The following is a 21,445-nucleotide window of genomic DNA, read 5'->3' on the forward strand; positions in this document are numbered from 1 at the left end:
ATTGAATGAAATTTGGTGAAATGGAACGGTGAAAAAAGATTCTTATGGTAGGGTAAAAAAATCTTGATGTTTCACTTTGTAAGGTGAAAAAATCGTATAACAGGGTAATCGTATCCTGAGGGTGTACTGTATTATGATTATATTGGTATAAAAATGCTGCCAGTTATCTTTTGAGCCTAAAAATAAGACAAAAGCTTAACAGTATGTAATAAAACTGAAGATCGAGAAAGAAATCCTAGTGGACCAACTCAATGACATGAGTGGTGGCTCTGAAAAGAGCCACACTGGAACGACTCTGTAGAGTAGCCCAGACTGTAGGATGCCCTCTCATACCAACGCGATTTTATGGGTAAGACAAGATATCCAATGCAGGGGGCATGATGGAGATATAAAAATATGAGGCGACCAAAGCCATTATATACTAGCTATACTATCCGCGGTTGCCTGGACAATAAAAAAATATTTGGACAGAAAATTTATTTGTATTTAACATATAACGACATCTGCCATTTAACTTTCAAATTACATATCATGAGAAAAGTTTTTTGTGTAGTTAAAATAAATCAAGAGAGAAAATAAAACAAATGGAAAGGTTTTCAAACTTTGTCAATCAACTGCAACTTTCAAACTTGATATCATGCGGTAAATGTTTTGCAAAGGTCAAATAAATTTAAAGAAAATGAAACAACTATAAAAGGGTTTAAATGTAAATGTGAAATAATTAGCAAGTAATAGCTAAATTAAGTCTGTCTTGCTATGATTACAATAAAAGATGATCCGGTAATGATACAATTAATATAAACTGAGTAAAACAAGGTACAAATCCTGAATATGTCGAATTAATAATAACAATTTGCGCATAGAAGTGTGTGTATAAAAAGGTTACTGTTCCACCAGAAGCTATCCATCAAAACTTTGAATACGATGATACTGGTACCTCTCGACACTGGTACAAATGTAAAAATGAAATATCGTACTACCTTCGTCAGATTGAACGGTGAATGTAGAGGCCATTCCTACTCTAGATAATACAATTGTGACCGTGAAAAGTATTGACCTTCACCGCAATTTAGGAATTGAACCTTACGAAAAGCCAGAAGTAGGAGTTCCCGAAAACACAAAAAAGCATCGTGTTTTATCGAGTTAATAGAATTTAAAATAATGTATAATTTAGTGTGTGCAAACGCTTTTCGGTATATGATAATGTATTTTATTAATATGCTTTGCGTAGCTCAGTGGTAGAGCTCGCCGTAATAAAATTTGGGGAAACGATCTCCGTGAGTGCAAATTCATCAGGACGCGGAATTTTAATTTTAAGATTTTAATAGCTATAGCTGGACGTACCGAAGGAAAGAAAGAAAACAGACGACAAACTTTGAGAAATACTATATATATATAGATATATAAGGATTTCTGAGTCTGCGTTTAACCTAGAAGATGCCAATTGACGAGAATGATAAAAGTTTTTACACATTTGACAAGTTTATTCACACTTCACATGTCAATAAAATTTATTTATGCCCATGGTCGCTTGTCGAAGTAGTTTAGGTATTTGTTCCAGTTAGTTATTGGTTGTTTAAATTTCTTTAAATGATATTTTTTCGTTTTGTATACTTTTTGCATACGTATATTTTTTGTCGAGACGAGATTTTGTATTTGTTTTATCTTCAGGATATGTATTTCTATTGAGAATACTGTTCTCTACATTCTGTACGTAATTTTTCAAGGGAATTTTGTTAGTGCCTAGTTTATTGCGCCATGATACCTAGCTGTTACACAATAATTGTTCATTGTTATGTTTGTAGAGATTTTGCAAAGTTAGCAGACAGCATGATTGGTCAGCTCCAACAATCACTGTTAAGCTCTAGCCTGTCCACTAATGCAACATACATGTAAATACTGAGGCAATTGTTTCGCAAGACAGTTGGTGTTTTGCTCCTAATATAAGAGACACGTTGATGTATTACTTCAGTAAAATTGTATATTAGTTGGAGAACTATCTTATCTTGCTGATCGCCAGTTAAATTATTGACAGCAAGCTTGGAGAAGGTCGCGATGATGATTAAAATTCACTGATCTTACAAAGGGTTTAGTTTCATCCTGCTAGTGCCAGCAGGTTGTACTTTAGGAAACGTTGGGTTCTGCACACTCTGTTGGTTTCAGCAGTGAACAAGTGAGTTGATTTCAGAGCCCTTCATTTGGGTTAAGCAGGTTGTACTATAGGCATTGGGTTCAGTGCATTCTGTTGGTTTCAATTAAGCACAAGTGAATTGGTTTCAGCTCCTTCCTGTTGGGTTCAGCATAATGGTAGCCTACTATAGGAAATGCTAGGTTCAGCACACTCTGTTGGTTTCACCAGAGACCTAGTGAGTCGGTCTCAAGAACATAACTTGAAGACACCAAAAGTGAAAGATGTCTCCACCCCACTCCAATCAATTTTGCTTTAAAGGTTGACTTGCAACAAAATTCACATTACAGTTATTTGGTATCAAAGATTTACAATCTTTTACTCTGCTGTGTTGTAGGTGCAAAATATGTGGAGATGTGATTACAAGCTCTTAAAAGCTAAAAAACGAACAGTTAATCGCAGCCATCATGAAACTGCCGTAGATAAGAATCCCTTTCCAAAATGGCTCAAATGGGACGTACCAGAACACGATGGCTTCTGTTTACACTCTCATGCAACCTCATTTGTCGAATTGTTTTCACAAATATACTTCACACATTCAATAAAACCATGTCTAATGACCTTACGCATCTATTTCGTCATCATTGTAATGCTGTCACTTTGAGCACTGACATGTCAAAACCTACCGTAAAAATTCGTTTAATTTTTAATGTTAGCTTGAAGGATTGCATATCATCTTCTGATAAACATGACGAGCCTGTTGGTCACCTGTGATAGTCAAAAAATGCTGCAGAAATTATTCACGCTGTTTGGTAGGAAGAATGGGTCACATGATCAGATTACGACTAAACGATTAGGCCAAGCCAAAACTGTACACTAGCGAGCATCTATATTTGGTAAGAGCTCATCGGTAAAACTCGAGGTATTTGTCTTAAACTAGTGCTACGAGAAGTTTCATATCGAGCCTTTTATTGGCAATTCAATTCACGTGAGAACATACAACGTAAAAACAACGTCAGAGAAATAAATTAAAATTACATATTAGAATCAAGTTGACGAACAACAGGTGGAGTACCCTGAACAACAAACTAAAACGCGTTATGTTATTTTTTGCAACTTTAATAAGCATGGCTCTTGGTTAGAGCTGGTATGGGTAGCTCGTCCGGTCTTGATCCACCGGGTCAGAGGTGCCCGGGTTGGGCCACCCGACCCTCGGGTCTTCCTATACAAAAACACGGGTAGGTTTATGGCTAAACGAGAGTGATAGTATATCACCTTTTTTCAGTGCGATTGAAATAGAGTCGCGCTTAGTGCTAGCGCCGAAGGACCAGGCAAAATAAAACAAGGTGAGTCAAGACTATATTTTTACGTCTTTGTAATATCCTAGACATTGGAATTGTCTTCCTTTATTGCTGGGTTTTGTAAACAAATTAATTGTCATAGATATGACAGGATACAAGCCTCGTTTTAAATTGAAAGTCAGTACATTAGGCTGTCTTATTATGTAAGCTTTCTTCTTGAATTGCCGCTGCTGAACTGTACAGTTGTGTATTTATAATCTGATTATTGTGTGAATACATCTGACTTATATAATTACAATGATGTTATAATGGAGACAAGGATGGGATCCAGACTGTTTGTGGCAACCATCTCACTCTAAAAGCTAAGTAGATTGGTCTTTATCTTTAGGGTATTTTCTTTTCTTCCTTCATTTCTGATTAAATTTGGGTTCAGAATGGATAGCAAGGAGCCAGGCAATTTCTCTCCAGACGGCGATGCTTCAATAGTTTCCACGAATTGGAGATTGTGGGTTGAAGAATTTAAGGCCTTTTCTGACTCGAAGGGAATTTTTAATTTGGATGGGGAAAAGAACCTCAACATGAGGGCTTAGAGAAAGGCGCTCTTGTTGTACCATGCTGGGGCCAGGGTTAGGGAAATTCATGGCACGTTGGTAGCTACTGATAAAGACGATTACAACGGGTTTAGGCGACATTCAGACGAATATTTTACGGTGGCTCCTAACGAGACTTTTCAGCGTCATGTGTTTCGTAAGATGGTGCAATTGGAAAATGAGACAGTTAGCCAATACTGTGCGCGATTAAGGAAGGCGGGTGGTAATGGATGCAATTACCACAACGTGAATGATCAATTTAGGGATCAAATCGTGGAATATTGTATATTAGATGTGCTAAGAAAGCGCTTGATGGAAGGAAACGCTTTAACTCTCGAACGCACACTGGTTTTGGCTAGTACACACGAGTCAAAAGAAAGTAGATTCCGGGAGATGAGTAGCAGACCGCTGTTGAACAGGGTTAGTGATAATAGGCCAGGCACCAATAGGAGTAGTAATGGTTTTCGTGGCAGTAGGACAAGCTTAGATAGGGGTAGTAGGGTTGCTAACAAATTTCGAGGTAAAGCCCGATGCAATGGATGTGGTAGGGAAAATTCACATGCTATGTGCCCGGCCAAGGGCAGACAATATTTCAAGTGCAAAGAATACAATCATTTTAAATCTGTGTGTAGGGGTAAGCATGTAAATTATGTAGAACAGAACGATGAAGATTCTAGCGATAGGCCTGACGCTGGTAATGTTAGTCAGAACCCTGATAGATTTGCTTTCACATTGAATTCTATCAACAAAGTAGGACTTCGCCGAGCTGTGGTGCAAGTGAGAGGTGTAGATGTGAAATTTATTTTGGATTCAGGGGTGGATTGCAATGTCATAGATAAACCTACGTGGGAAACGCTTAAAAAAGGTGGTAATGTAGTTGAAAAGTCAGAGCGCTCCGGTCCGAAAATTTATTCATATACATCACAGAAACTGCTGTTAGTGATAGGGCAGTTTTGGGCAGAGATACAATGTTCTGGTAATGGTAAGATGGCCAAAAATACCAAATTTTTGGTGATTGACAGCGTGACTGAGGCTCTATTGGGGATAGAAACATGTACGGAGTTGGTGCTGATCAGTATTTCTACAAATCTTGTCATTGAGGAGAGGGTGGCCTGGAAAAGTAAGTTTCCAAAATTGTTCTCAGGAGGTATAGGAAAAGTTGGTGGTGAGATAACACTTTTAATTGATCATACAGTTGTGCCTGTTGCTCAACCATATCGTAGGGTGCCATTTTCTGTTCGCGAAAAATTAGAAAAGCACTTGGATGAGTTATGCTCTTTAGACATCGTTGAACCAGTAGAGGGGCCTACAACATGGAGTAGCGGGGTGGTCATTGTGCCAAAGGCTGATGGCAGCATTAGGTTGTGTGTAGATATGAGGCAGGCCAACAGAGCCATAATCAGACATCACTACCCTGTGCCCACGGTGGATGAGTGATTGCTAGACATGAATGGGTCCAAGGTTTTTTCGAAAATTGACATGAAAATGGGGTTTCATCAAGTCGTTTTAAACAAAAAGTCTAAGGATATTACATTTACCACCCGTGCTGGTCAATACCGTTACAAACGGCTTAGCTTTGGTATTTGCGCTGCCCCTTAAATATACCAAAGGAAAGTTGCCGACATAATTGCAGGGATTCTAGGGGTAGTGAACTTAGCTGATGATATAGTAGTACATGCAGGTAACATGGCAGAGCATAATGAACGCTTAGAATTGACACTTGAGCAACTAGAAAATGCAGCGCTAACTGTAAATGAAGGCAAGTGTGTTTTTGGGGCCGAGCAGATCACTTTTGTAGGACATAGAATTTTCAGCCAGGGGGTTGATCCAGGCTCAGACAAGGTTAAGGCCATATCAGGAGCATCAATACCAAAAACTGTAAGGGAATTGAAAAGTTTTCTAGGGTTAGTGAGCTATTGTTCAAGGTTTATTTTTGATTTCTCATCTAGAACAGAGTTGTTGCGAAGGATGACCATCGGCAAGCAGTCTGCAATGCAACTGGCGTTTGGGGGGCAGGAATTAAAGGCTTTTCAGGGTTTGAAATGTACGTTAGCTCATACAAGGACACTGGCGTTTTTTGACTTGGATTCCGATACTTTGCTATACACAGATGCAAGTCCCGTGGGCTTAGGGTGTCTGCTCGTTCAAGTACAGGGAGGGGTTGATAGGGTCATCTGCTATGCTTCGAGGGCGTTGACTCAAGTTGAGAAACGATACTGTCAGACAGAAAAAGAAGCTTTGGCCATAGTCTGGGCATGCGAAAGACTCCACCATTATTTGTTTGGGGTTAAATTCACTCTCATGACAGATCACTAGCCATTGGAGGTGATCTATACCAATCACAAAAAGAAATCTCCCTCTGCTCGAATTGAGAGAAGGGTCTTGCGTCTCCAGAGTTATGATTTTCGCGCGAAATACATAAAAGGGTCATTGAACATTGCAGACTGCTTATCTAGAATACTGACGGGTCAATATGGATCTCCAATGGAGTCTGTAGAAAACACTGAGCTTTTTGTTAGGCAGGTAGTTGTGGACGATTTGTTAGGTTTTGAGGCAATAACGGCTAAACATGTTGAGAGAATATCTGACAGAGATGGGGAATTGGGTTATGTAAGGCGTGCAATAGCTGAAGGTTCATTTGACAATGCACCAAAAGACATAGCAAAGCAATTTAGACCCGTTATTGATGAGTTGTGTGTTATTGGCCAAGTAGTGTTGAGGGGAAACAGGATAGTTGTACCGGTGGAGTTGAGACATAAAACGATTGAGCTGGGACACGAAGGACATCTTGGTATTGTGGGTACTAAGCGTAACTTGAGAGCGAGGGTCTGGTGGCCGGGTATGGATGCAGAAATAGAATGTTATGTTAAGCGGTGCAAGGGTTGTCAATTAGTAGGTCAGGCGCAGGAAAGAGACCCAGTTAGAGTCACTGAGTTGCCAAATGGGCCCTGGGAAGACTTTGCATGCAACTTATTGGGTCCACTAGAGAATGGTAGATATATATTTGTCGTGGTAGACTACTATAGCAGGTTTTTTGAGTGTGTATTCATGCAGTCCATTGTTAGCGGCAAAATCATAAAAACTTTGGTTGAGATTTTTGACAAGCATGGATTGCCTTTGAGCTTAAAATCAGATGATGGACCTCAGTTTATTTCTCGGGAGTTTGCTGGATACATGGAAAGTATGGGCATTAGGCATGATTTATTGACACCGCGATAGCCCGAGTCTAATGAGGAGGTAGAGCGTCAGAATCGTTCATTGATGAAGAGAGTTAGGATTGCCATAGCTGAGGGTAGGAACGTAGCAGGGGAGTTAAGGAAATACCTGTTGGCTTACAGAAACACTCCACATTCGATCACTGGTAAACCTCAATTAGAAATGCTTTTCAAGGCAAAAATTACGGGTAAAGGTCCCCTCAGGTGCAAGATATCTTTGGGGAGTCGGAGGAACGGGATCGTGATGCGGAAGTAAAAAATCAGATGGTTGTCAAACGTAATCAGAACAAGTCGGGGCCCGACTTTGAGGTGGGCGATTTAGTGCTGTTGAAAAGGGATACTCAGTCAAAATGCCAGACACCATTCCATCATGATCCATATAAAGTATGAGAAGTATGCGGTCCCATGTTGACGTTAGAGTCGGTGGATCGCGGAATAGTGAAACGAAATGTAACGCATGTTAAACGTTTTTACTCCCCGGAAACTAATTTATCTGTTGTAGATGAAGCTGGAAATAGTGGAGGAACCACCCTACCACCAGCCCAAAATTACGGCTATGACCGCGACCAACAAGACCACAGACCCACACTGCTTGTTGAGAGTCAGTACGAGAGGAGCCAGACACACCAGTTCGACCGGATACGCCCGCAAGAGAACTACCCGCTAGTCTAATCACCCCGATGAGTGGTCGAGACAGTGCGCTTGAGAGTGAATCCTCAACAAGGCCGATAAGAGACAGAAGACTACCGGCATATCTAAACGAATACATAATATGAACTAAGCCGTCAACGCATACATTAGCTATAAAGGGAGCAAACCCTAGCCTGAGTCACTCGAGATAACGGTACAGACATCCCGAGTGCTTGTAAGGGAAAGCACACCCGCCCTATTATGAGGCATGCTTGGAACAGAGATTTCCCAGCTGCGGCTGGGTTTATTATGCTGCCAGGGTTTAATTTACAGTGTCCGCAACAGGCGTTTAGACTAATGTAAATGGCTAAAATGTAATAATGTCATAATAACTATATATATATATATCTATATATATATATGTGTGTATTTGTGTGTTTGATAATATTTCTTATTACTGACTGTAGCTAAATCTTATACGTGAACATGAAGTGTAATATCCTAGACATGGAAATTGTCTTCCTTTATTGCTGGGTTTTGTAAACAAATTAATTGTCATAGATATGACAGGATACAAGCCTCGTTTTGAATTGAAAGTCGCACATTAGGCTGTCTTATTATGTAAGCTTTCTTTTTAAATTGCCTCTGCTGAGCTGTACAGTTGTGTATTTATAATCTGATTATTGTGTGAATACATCTGACACTTATATAATTATGACGATGTTATAGTCTGCGCCAATAGTCTTTGAACTATAGGTTTCATAACGTTTTTCGGCAAGAAATAATCAACATGTCGATGGTCTGGGAGTTCATGAAGAAGCCAGTCACAAAAGGGAAAGACCAAGTTATTTGTACAATATACGAAAGCAAGTTAAGCTATAAAGAAGGGTCCGCCTCAATACTATTGAGGCATTTACAACGAAGGCATCCTGAGGAGCTTGAAAGCGCGTCTAAGAACCTTCAATTCAGCAGATTTATTTTATTTTTAGTTTTTTTCACTAATACCAGAAGTTTTAGGAAGTGATGGATTTTTGCTTTCAACTATGCTGGGTTATTTATTTTTATATTTGTAAAGTATTTCTCAACTAATCTCTTCTTGTTGATTATAATAGCAGAGTTGAAAATCAAGTCTGTAATAAAAACACTCTAGCTAAAGTCATGCCATTAATCTATTACCCATTGAATAGCATTGGCCCAGCATTGATCCACCAATGTTTAGCCATAAATTGTAGATTGCATCTATAAATCAAGCCACAAAATATAATGATTGGTGTGATAAAGGGTTCTTTTATCTTAGGTTATTGATGTCACAACATTAGGCTGTAATAGAACTACAGTACTATCTCTTAACCTTAAATGAATAAAAAATCGCGCGTGCTGGCCCGGCCCGACTCGATCTTGGCCGTCATTGCTGACCCTGAGTCTGGCCCGACCCTGCATTCCTTGGTCTCGTTTCAGCTCTACTCTTGGTAGGTAACAGAAAAGGGTAAGTGATAAAAGAACAGAACCTAATTTAATCAGTTATTTTGCATGTTGTGGATCAGTTGAATGTTGAGACAATACACTTCTGCAAATATGAAAATTATTTAAATTCTAAACATCATCTCCCAGAAATTACATCAAAACGCATATGTTGAGTTGGATTTTGTGAGATATTCATTTTATCGATATACTTACGATGCATCAGCTTTAGGCTACGCGATTTAACAGTTTACATGACAGAACTCACGTGTAAAATAGTGCAGCATTATATCGCGAGCGCGGCTGTCTGCTGAAATATCCGCATGCGTACTTGCTCGTTCCAGTTTGATTAAAAACGAATCTTATTGATTCGTTTTGTATGATCTCATGAACTTATTTTGTAAGTTTCTTTTAGTTATGAAACCAAAAAATACTTCAACTTTTTATCCTACTATCTAGAAATCCAACGATTATGATAGTGTGACTTATTCATGACATTTTTTTATCATTCTTGGACTTGCAATAATTATTTTACAAATTTGCTCTCATCGGCTATTTGAATTATTGCCCTAAATCCACTAAATGCTTGCGGCTTGCTTGGCTCGGTCCGTCAAAGATTTGAAACATTGCCCGTTAATAAACAGCTACTACACGTACTATAGCTACTTTGTAACCAGATGAAAGCTAACGACTAAAAGTTGAATCGCCACAGTGTTGCTCAGCAACGCAGCAAATTATAGTGCAGATTAAAGTGCTTGGATGATTTCCTCTTACTACCTATATTTACAAAAACATCCCAGTATCAGGTTGCTGATTTAATCATTTCTGTTTTCAAATATAACGGTTATCTATTTAATTCACAGTTAACGTTATTTTTACGTTGTGGTATTTTTTTGTAATAATTTTGCAAATGACTGCAAAAATCGAAAGCATCGACTGCATCGTAAGTTTTTCGGTTTGCAATACAGAGAGATTAGGGTATTATTGAGCTTGATCGACATTAATATTTTTACCTAAAAATTATATTGAGTGACTACTTGGAGAGTCTAGTTGTTGAGTACAGTTAGTAATATTTAAAAGTAATTCGTAAGTCAGGTAACCTATTTCAAAATGATACAATATTAGTAAATCACTGGTTTCTAATATGTGCAAATGAAACAGTCCTTACAGGTTGACAGGTGTTTACTGACTAAAAAGGCGATTCACGAATCACCACGGTATATAACAGGATAGGATCAGCATTATAAACATTGTCTTCTGCTATGTAGCCATCAAGTAGTTTTTTAGAACGAATTGTAAATGCATTAGACAGCATCAACTGTCAACACTGAACTACTCTGCAAAATATCAAATAGAATCTTTAGTAGCGATGATTTCTGATGATTCTGTCAGAAGTTGAGCTGAGTCGGCACTGACCATAAATTTTAAAACACACATACTCACTTTGTGGCAATGGTTTGTACCTTTTGAAATAAGACAACTTATGCCGAAGATATCCAAGAAGAAATATCTATATTTTATTGTGCTAAGTTTTCTCTCTAGAAGATCATAAAGACCTACGTAGCAATTTTAAAGAAATTGCGACAAGGAAACTATTGCTGATCAGGTGCCATTAAAACAAAGTTAATATGAACATGTGAAGATTACTTGTAAAAACCACAATAAGCAAAACATTTAAAATATATTAATCATATGAATACAATTTTCCATCTCTATTGTTTTGTATACAACATAAAGTTTTTGGTAGTGAGAGGGAGATTATACTTGCTGTAATTAGAGCAGCTGTATCTGATCGATCAGTACCATGAGTGCAAAGATTGGACCAATATCTAGCCTTAAGACCTGCCAACTCTCACGCATTTGGCGTGAGACTCACGCAATCACCCCAAAGAAAAAATGAGAATGCGTGAGATTTTTGCCCCAATTTCCACAATTTTATACATACTATCATTGATACATCAATTGCCCCAAAACCAAATCTCACGCATTGCCCCACTCTTGGGTTGGCAGGTCTGCTTAAGACTTCTTTCAGTAGCATTCATCTGCAGTAGTATGAAAAACTTCATCTGAGCAAATTAACTATTGTCAGTCTTTACCTGGTCTTTGCTTGCTTCGTATTGTCAACCTGCTTGTGTAGAAAAAACTTTTTTTTTGCTTAGCTACAACAGAAACTAGGTGGTAAAATGTACATATTTGTAACTGCACAGTCAAGCGTGTACTAAGCTCTAAACCAGTATCACTCAGATCTTAGAAGCCTCACTTCCCGAGAGTCGGTGAAGCCCTCATAGAAACTAATCAAAAGTCAATTTGTGACTAGATATCGACTGTCGGTGTCTGTTCTGGAATTTTTTACTTTTATGTTTATGTAAAATTTTTATGTTTTCACGATATGATCTCTCAATTACTATTGTAATAGTTGTGAGTAATTTATGAAACAGTTTTTAGATCTGTGGTCTAATTTTCTAACATTTTTTGTTAGTTGAGAAGCTACTTACAGGTCTCACACTAGCTAATACTTGAATAGTAGCTTAAGAAATTATGAAAAAAATAAGGAAATAATAGGGTTGCTAAAAGGGTTGCTCATGAATCGGACACTACCCATAGTTCTCTACATAGCTCAGCCCCTTGACAAACACTTAGCAATGCGCTGTCATTCATTTCATAATTATCCAGTTTTAGACCAAGCGATACCTCGGAGCCATGGCTGACACATAAATGTAGCTGCCCTGGATATTGATGGCTTCCCATGATGTGCCAGAGAGACACTGCTCAGCTTCCAGTGCTGTCGTAAAAAGCAGCACTTTTAATCCAGCTTTAGATACGCGTGGCAGAAAATCTGGAAGATATTTGCTGCCGAGACGAAAGCTGCCAACAAAACTTAACCATTACAAGTATTTAGTTTATCCATTACACTCTTCTGTACACCTTATGGATATTTTGTATTGTCCGCTTTTATGTTACTCTGAAATAATCCACGCGTAAGTAAGAATAGATATGCAAACCTTGAGGTTTCTTATTATATGACATTTGACACCTCGAATCTTTCAAGCCAAATTTAATAAAAGTTATTATTTTTGAATATCTAGAAAGCATATCTTGTACATAGCATTTGGTTCTTTTGTTAATCAGAGCCAACACAATTGGTCCCCGATATGTCATTTTCAGTGCAACATTCTCTTGGTTCTTCATCGTCCATGATGAGCTCATAGGAGATCATCTTTGAAAGCTTTCTGTTAGTTTTATTTCATCTGTTGAACGTTAAAATTATCATTCAGGTTGCACTTTTCTTTGAGCCTGTGTTGCTTAGTTGTCACGTTGGAAGTTGCAAGTCAACTTGTAATGATTGCAAGTTTAAATACCTAAAGTTTTCTTCCCATTATAAACTGTTTTATTTGTATTTAATAGAAATGATGTTTACTTAAATGTAGGATGTAAGTTTTGTATCTAAAAAATTTTAATTCATTTTAAAATAATATTCTCTAAATTGGCGCAAATGTTTTATGTTTGGGGTTGTTTTCTTTTGTCTGATTGAACCTCTTCTTCCCCTCATTGCATTGCGCTTTTCTTTATTTAGTTGCATTATTGTTAAGTACCTTTTGGCCTGGCAAGAGTTGACTGTTTTTAAATTAAGTTTTTTAAATATTCAGAATGGAAAACAAGCAAATGTGTTTTAAGAGCAATTTTATTAGTTGCACAGTTCTGGAATCCGTTACTGAAATTGCTTCAATAAAATGTTGATTCATGATGAGTATTCGATGTTCTTTCTTGTATTCCTAACATCAATCAAACCTTAAACAATACCAATTAAAAGGTGAATAATACAATTTTTATATACTGGCGGATGCGTAAGAATTGATTTGTTTTAGTAAGGTTAACAATACACATGGTTCGACTAAATTTGAATATAGTGATATTATAATATATTACAATATATATTGCGATATTATAATATTGCAATAAAGTGTGCAAGGGTACACCCTCGCAGTCTTTGGTCATTTGACTATATATTCAAGGTCATCCAAGATCTATTGACAGTTTTCATTTCCATTACATAATACCATTTATAGCTGGCTACTACTATATTATTTATCATCTTATTATATTGCTACTATCTTACTGGCTTATATGATTGCTGCTATTACTAAAAATGCAAGCTCATAATGAAGCAAAAGTTAAAAGGAAAGTTGTCTTCTCCTTGTGAAATGACAACGTAGCTGTACACAATAGTATTTTTCTCACTATAGTACATCATGATAGTTCTTATCGTATTCTTAAATTCTTGTCACTGTTGTCAGGGTGGATCCACAACGCCTTCAGCCAGTAGCTGATAAAACTCCCTGTGATGTAAGATACAAAGAGATTATTGAGAGTCGTCCACCCTTAAGGACAGATTTGACAACACCCGGACCGTGGGCATACAGCCCTCATACTACTAAACCTCTAAATGAGACTAATGCTCCCTCCTTTACTATGAGACCCCGTTGCTGGGCAGAGAAAGGTCTGTCACTAGTTTTTCAGCTACAATATTGAGAGTCATGTACACCTACTGTGGATTTATTGTAACTTTTGCTTTTATTTTGAAGTTCATTGACTCGATATCCATTAGGTGTGATCAGAGCTCTTTGTTAGACTCAACATCTTATTGTTTTTCTAACATTTTCTGCAAGTTGTTTGTGTGACGTTTACCGATTGGTAGCGGAGTATTCTCTATTGTTTTATACGCGATTATAAGGGATTTATAGTTGAGTCCTTTTATTATACAGCCACCATTGTCAGGATACAATCAAGCAAGGGGAAGAAGAAAAGGAATTGTGGGTAAAATATAAGTTGAATAATAATAAAGACGAGCAGACAACTCTAAAACATAATCCAACATTATCTAAACTACTATGATATAATAATATTTGAACACTCCCACATAGTTTTGATAATTTCACAACAAAATAATGTATGCAAATACGAAGCGTACACCCTGTAATAATAATGTTCCTAGTTATCGGCCAGCCAGGCGTCTATCCCACATTTAACATAACACGAAGTTTCTCGAAACGAATTTTAGGGAGGGGTTTGGTGAAGATATCGGCTATCATATCATCAGTTGGACAATATTCTGTGACTATATTGTGGTTTTGGACTTCTTGTCGAATATAATGATATTTTATATCCATATGTTTGCTGCGCTTACTAACGTTAGTGTTGTTTGCTATGCTGATGGCCGATTGGTTGTCTATGCGGAGTACTATTGGTGGTAATGTCTCTCGAGTAATGTCAACGAATAATTGCCGTAGCCAGGCTGCCTCTTTTGCAGCTTCGAAAGCTGCGATATACTCGGCTTCTGTTGAAGACAGAGCGATTGTCGATTGGCGTTTACTGAACCAGCTGATTGGCCCACTGCTAGACATAAAAACATTTCCGGATATCGAGTGTCTAGATTCGTCGTTCTCAGCCCAGTTAGCATCTGAATAACCTACGGGTTGTGTGTCACTTTTGTTGAATGTAATCCCATAGTCCATGGTGCCTTTTAAGTATCTGAGAACGCGCTTTGCGGCAGTGAGGTGCGTTTGGGTCGGCATGGAATTGAATTTCGACAACACTCCCACAGAATGTGCGATGTCTGGTCGTGTAGCTGTAGATGCGTAGAGAAGGCTGCCTACGATCGATTGATATAGAGTGTGATCCACAGATTTACTGCCGTCATCCTTCACTAGTTGTATATCTGTAGCGAACGGGGTTGCTACACTTTTGCAGTCAGACATATCATACTTCTCAAGAATCTGCTGAATATAATGTTTCTGGTGCAGCTTCACTGAGGTGTCTGTGAATTCCGCGTTTATACCTAGACAAAATTGCAGTTGCCCTAGGTCTTTCATCTGAAACTTTGAACTTAACGATTCTTTGATTATTTTCATCGATTGATCAGTGTCACTTAGGATTACGATATCATCTACATAGACCGCTAATATCGTTTGATCGCCATGGTCGTTATGTACATAAACACATTGTTCAACGCTCGAAGGAGAGAAGCCAAGCTGCCGCAGATACTCATCGAGGACTAGATTCCAACATCGTGATGATTGCTTTAGGCCATACAGAGAGCGATTCAATTTGCATACCAACTCTTCATTTCCAGGCGATACAAATCCATCAGGTTGTGTCATAAATAATTCCTCAGAAACTTTACCATTGAGAAAAGCTGTTACTACGTCCATTTGATGTATCAACATGCCTCTATCCGTGCCATATGATAGAAGCGCTCGAAGTGATGACCGATGCACTACTGGTGCAAATGTTTCATCGTAATCTATTCCTTGTTTTTGACTATACCCTTTGGCTACTAATCTAGCTTTGAATCTGTCCACGCTTCCATCGGGTTTGCACTTGGTTTTGAACACCCACTTACTACCAATGGCTTTACGACCAGCCGGTAGTTTTACTAATGTCCAGGTTTGATTATCGATTAATGCGGTGTATTCTTCGGAGGCGGCGTTCATCCATTGCTTCGATTGGGGACTAGACATAGCCTCTGACATTGTTAGCGGTTCGGTTATATTGCTGGTGAGGCAAGCCACATGATTGACATACTCATCAACCCCGAATCTTACAATAGGATTGGGGTTTCGCTGTGATTTTCGTGTAACTGCTGAGTGATTTTCAGGTTCTGGTAATTCAACTGTCAGCTTTTCGGAGTTGTCTTCATTCTCACATTGGTTAGTCTCGGACTCTGGTAACCCTAACCTATTTTCATCTATCACAACATCTCGGCGCACTACGACTTTCTTAGTAGAAGGATTATATAAACGATAGCCTTTCGATCTAAGGCTATAGCCAACAAACATCATTGTCTCTGCTTTATTATCCAGTTTCTGACGGAGCTCACTTGGTACATGAGCATGGGCTAAAGAACCAAACACCCTTAGATTACTAATATCTGGTTTACAGTTGTACCATTGCTGGTATGGAGTTGTGGGCTCATGGTGAGCAGTAGTGGGGGCACGATTCCTAACATAAACAGCTGTTGAAATGGCCTCAGCCCAGAAATGTTTCGGTAATGCGGCGTCGATTACTAACGCGCGGGCTAATTCACATACAGTGCGATTATACCGTTCTGCTACACCGTTTTGCTGTTGTGAATATCTAACGGCTAGTTGATGCTGAATACCTTGAGAGCGCAGGTATTCTTCAAATTCGCTTGATACGTATTCCCCTCCACCGTCAGTTCGAAGGGTTCCGATTGGCTGGCCGGTTTGGTTGGTCACTAAGGCTTCAAAATCTTTAAATACAGAAAATACATCCGATTTCTCATTGATAAAATACACATGCGAGAATCTACTAAAATCATCAATAAAACTCACAAAGTATCTACTGCCACCAATTGATTTATTCTGCATTGGACCACATACATCGCTATGAACTAGTTCTAGCACTCTAGTAGATTTAATACCATCTCTAGCTATAAACGGTTTTCGAGCCATTTTACCTTTCACACAAGGGTCACATATGGTACCTACACTTACGTTAGACAGATCGGCACCTGTAACAAGCTGTTCACGGTTCATAAGTCCGATGCTGGTAGGATTGATATGAGCGAGTCTCTTATGCCATATATCGTTACACGATGACGCTAGATTAGCTTTATGATCAGACGACTCCAGATCTAAGTAGTAAAGTTTCCCAACGAGAGTTCCCATAGCATGTATTTGGTGGAGTTTGTTCTTAACCCAACATCTACTGTGGCCAAATTGTACTATCATACCCTTACTAGCGGCCGATTGTACAGAGAATAGATTCTGTTTCAAATCTGGTACATGAAGTACATCGTGGAGAGTGGCTTTTCTTTTCACTTTCCGGCTAATGGACACTGATATCGTAATGTTACCTGAGCCTATGGCATCCAATACTCTGCCGTCCGCTATAGCAACTTTCTCAGGCTGGTCAAACTTTGTGTATGTACTGAAACCACCGTTTTCAGGAGTCATGTGACGAGTTGCCCCGCTGTCAATGAGCCATTCTTTCGCTGCCGCTATATTTTCTCCTACTAGAAAAGCACTCTCCTCACTTTGAATTTCAGTTACTTGGGATTCAGTCACAAATTTAGCTCCATGCTGATTCGCCTGACCACGGCCCTGACCACGACCACGGCCCTGACCACGACTGTAGTTTCCGCGACTATAGTTTCCACGATTGTAGTTAGCACGATTGTAGTTACCTCGACTATTCTGTTGCGCTGTGCAATCTCTGACCACGTGAAATGGTGAATTGCAGTTATAGCATCTTCTCTCATACGTGTTATCTCCGACGGTATATAAGGCAATGTCAGAATTTGAAGTCGTTTTTCCATACTTGCCGCTTTCACCAGAATCCATTTCGGCAGCTTTTACGCCATGTTTCTGCTCTTCATTGAGTAACGCGTTTTGAACAAATTCTAATGTTAGGGTTTCAGGCTTTTGCGCTTCTAAGGCTGTCACGACAGTTGCATAGCTACTCGGCATGCTGCCCAACAGTGTTACTACCTGATCTTCCTCGCTCACCGGGGCTTTGATAGCCGTGAGCTTGTTTACAATATCCTTCATATATTTTAGATGATTTTCTATAGATGTACCATCACGCATGATAGCTCTGAAATATTGTTTCTTTAGATATATCCGATTTGCTAGTGTGTCTCTTTCGAAGTGAGACTGTAGCTTCTCCCACGCTGCTTTCGGTGTCTCACACTCAGTGATCAAATATATGAATTCGTCACTGATCGCCAATACAATATGACTAAGAGCTCTCTGTGATTGTTTTATATAAGCTTTCTTAGCATCTGCACCTTCCGTTGGCTCTGCAATACTACCATCACAATGTTCATAAAGTTCCTTTGCAATGAGCAAATGTTTCAGTTTAAATCTCCATGTAGAATAGTTGGACGTAGTAAGCTTATCCACAGACAGTTTATCATCCATGGTGCTTGCTTGATATTAGAGTCTTCCTGGGCCCATAACCTATTGTTTTATACGCGATTATAAGGGATTTATAGTTGAGTCCTTTTATTATACAGCCACCATTGTCAGGATACAATCAAGCAAGGGGAAGAAGAAAAGGAATTGTGGGTAAAATATAAGTTGAATAATAATAAAGACGAGCAGACAACTCTAAAACATAATCCAACATTATCTAAACTACTATGATATAATAATATTTGAACATTCTCTTGTCGCAGCTCATCACACAGCTACTACAATTCCTCCATAATCACAGTCAGACTTTGAGATATGAAGTTAAACTTCTTCAATGTTTGTCTCAAATGTAAAAACTAATGTATGTTGAAGCAACTATACTTACAAGCACATATTGTATCTTATTATGTTTTAAAGAGTGAAGACAATGATGAATACTTGTGGTAGTTACAAAAACTTAAAGCTAATGCATTATAAAAACAATATAAAAAATTAAATTATTTTAAAATTTAAATTAATAAAATGATAATTCATAAAAATAGACTATTTTTATCTTAATTTAAAGACACAGAAACACGAGTGTAGGCTTGGTGGTCAATTGAGTGATAGAAACACTCTTGCTCTGACTTATGCCAGCTATAGTCTGAATTGTGGTACTTCAATTTATCTAACTTTATTATTATTACATTTTGTTTTGAATTTTTTTCTATTTGTATTTAAAAAATTGTCATGTTTTGAAAAGTTTCAGACATCCTAATTGGTAATTACGTCATATTTATATTTTGTGCTATATACGTATGAGTATAGCGTGATACAACTGTGTTTCAGGGTATGAGTTTGATAGATTATGTGATGAGTGGCAGGTACACTGTACACAAGGTAAAAGCATGTGTAGTAATTAGCTAGTAAGCTATAGCCAATCTACTAGTGCAGTACATATCCTCGTAGGCAGACTTCTCCTTCAGTATCTTCAGTCTATCAATCGTCTGCTCTTGTTCACCTTCCGCTACTGGATGATCCTTATAGCTAAACATGTGCATGTATGTCTTTCTACTTGATTTTGGTTTTTTTGGACTGATTTACAGCTACACGAAGTTCAACCCATCACTTTTTATTAGTAAGCTTTCTCGCGAGTTGAACAGAATGTAACAGTGATTTATAGCCTCTGATTGGTTTATTGTAAAGCATATAAGTGTTGTTATCATCATTCTGGTGTTGTCGAGCAGTACACAGGCTGGTCATTATTCTGAGTAACTTCAGCTCAGGATATTACTGAGTTTATGGCATGAATGTCGCCTGGTAAAAGTGACATTCTAGTAAGATTAAAGTTACCTGCAGGACATAATTGTTTAATGTATTCAGACTAGTTAACCATATGTTTTAACCTTGATGAACTAGTTTAGACATCAAATGAATGAGAGTTGTCCTTCCTTACTCCTGACGTATGATGAGACTGCAGCTACCTATGTGATAGATATTTCAGTTGGGCCTTCTGCATTTGAGGTCAGCAAATTGTTACTTAGTTGTTTGTCAATTACGAATCCTACAGACCTTAATGCAGAAGGTATACATCTCTCATTTAGACATAGGAGGAAGGACATCGTGGTCCAAGACCTGGTACCAGTCTCCAGAGGTGTGGACGAGCAAAACTAACTTTGGTCAAGAGAATGTGGTGAGTGCCTGAACTAGCATCTAGATAATGGTTTGTTTCTAACACTCAGACCATAGTGTTAACTGTCAGCCTACGGTGCTAACACTTAGACTATTGCGCTAATATTCAGACTATTGTGCTAACACTCAGACTATGGGGCTAACACTCAGACTATGGTGTTAACACTCAGAGTATTGTGCTAACACTCAGACTAGTGTTAACACTCAGACTATAGTGTTAACACTCAGACTATGGTGCTAACACTCAGACTATGGTGTTAACACTCAGACTATGGTGTTAACACTCAGACTATTGTGCTGACACTCAAGACTATGGTGTTAACACTCTGAATATGATGTTAACAGTCAGACTATAGTGTTAACACTCAGACTATAGTGCTAGCACTCAAACTATGTTACTAACACTCAGATTTTAGTGGTAACAGAGTTAGGTCTACATTGTAAATCGCCTTAGGCTACGAATACAATATATCTCATTGTGTACGCTGCCTACATCTCTCATCCTGTTTTGTAACTTGTTCTATACTTGCCAGTGGCCTACGCCATCTACATATGATGAAAAGCTACGTATCGGGGGTGAGCACCAGAGCACCCGTGCTAGGTATCCAGTGTTTAGTATGGGCCACAGGTACAAAATGTCTATGGTAAGACCAGACACCGATCAAGAGCCATCCCCTGCCTCCTATCAAAAAGACCTTGCTGATGGTCAGGTCTTCACGCGAGCTCCTGCTGTTATCCATGCCGTTCAAACTAACAACTTTGGTCTCTGGGGCAGACCAGGTGAAATTTCGTAATTTATTCCTCTCTATTTGCTAGATTCTTTCTCATGCTTTCACTTTTTTGTTACAGTTTTCGTTTTCCTTTATATTCTCCTCTTTTTTGAATTTTCAATCATCTTTATTTTTATATTTGCACCCCCTTTGTTCTGTCTTTTCTTTCTGTCCTTTTTTTCAATAATGACATCGCAATTTTTTAATGAATCACATGTTTTCATGAATGAACAGTCAGCCCCGGTGAATGGTTCTTGTTGAAAAACAGTTCTTCTTTTATGTCTTATTTTTTCTATTGGCAGCTCCTTCTTATTTTTTAATCTGTGAAAAAATTGTACACACCGGATGCATCTGTTGTTTACAACATTCTATTCGCGTATTAAAAGCGAACTTTTGATTGTAGACAGGAGTCCTGGGCCAGCTGCTTACAGCCCGAGTTTAACTTTTGTAAAACGCTCTCAACCTTCTTTCAGCCTAAGCAGGTCGAGTCGAGAGGGTCTCAAACCTTTGCTAGGTCCTTTTGCTTCATCCTAACTATCCCCTGGTGCGCTGTGTTTGTTATGCAAACCAACTAGAGTACACCTACTTTGGTAGGTTTATCTTCCCTTTACTTTTGATGTTGTGCGTCAAACTCTTCCTACTTACATAAAGGTTGCCCTTGACCAGTTATATGTGCATCTCAAATGCGAGTTACTTAGAACTTTTATAGAATCTACTCACTTGTATAACAAACCCTTGTGTTC

General features: G+C 38.5%; 1 protein-coding gene across 1 annotated transcript; it reads left to right on the forward strand.

Moving 5' to 3' along the window:
- Positions 1-9,220: 9,220 nt before the first annotated feature.
- Positions 9,221-21,271, forward strand: LOC137405331 (protein STPG3-like). Its single transcript, XM_068091560.1, has 6 exons — positions 9,221-9,333; positions 13,621-13,823; positions 19,090-19,140; positions 19,845-19,933; positions 20,466-20,712; positions 21,106-21,271. Exons 1-6 carry the CDS (start codon positions 9,221-9,223, stop codon positions 21,234-21,236), a joined length of 834 nt encoding a protein of 277 aa, XP_067947661.1. The 3' UTR covers positions 21,237-21,271.
- The last annotated feature ends 174 nt before the right edge of the window (positions 21,272-21,445 follow it).

This window comes from Watersipora subatra, chromosome 9, assembly GCF_963576615.1.
Source record: "Watersipora subatra chromosome 9, tzWatSuba1.1, whole genome shotgun sequence".
In the NCBI taxonomy this organism is placed as follows: Eukaryota; Metazoa; Bryozoa; class Gymnolaemata; order Cheilostomatida; family Watersiporidae; genus Watersipora; species Watersipora subatra.

What these genes read in the sequence shown, in the direction of transcription:
- LOC137405331 (XM_068091560.1), top strand. Translation starts at nt 9,221, where the DNA reads ATGAATAAAAAATCGCGCGTGCTGGCCCGGCCCGACTCGATCTTGGCC. An exon ending in GCAGGTACACTGTACACAAG is followed by an intron (nt 19,141 to 19,844) that starts GTAAAAGCATGT and finishes TCTCTCATTTAG; the next exon opens with ACATAGGAGGAAGGACATCG. An exon ending in ACTTTGGTCAAGAGAATGTG is followed by an intron (nt 19,934 to 20,465) that starts GTGAGTGCCTGA and finishes TATACTTGCCAG; the next exon opens with TGGCCTACGCCATCTACATA.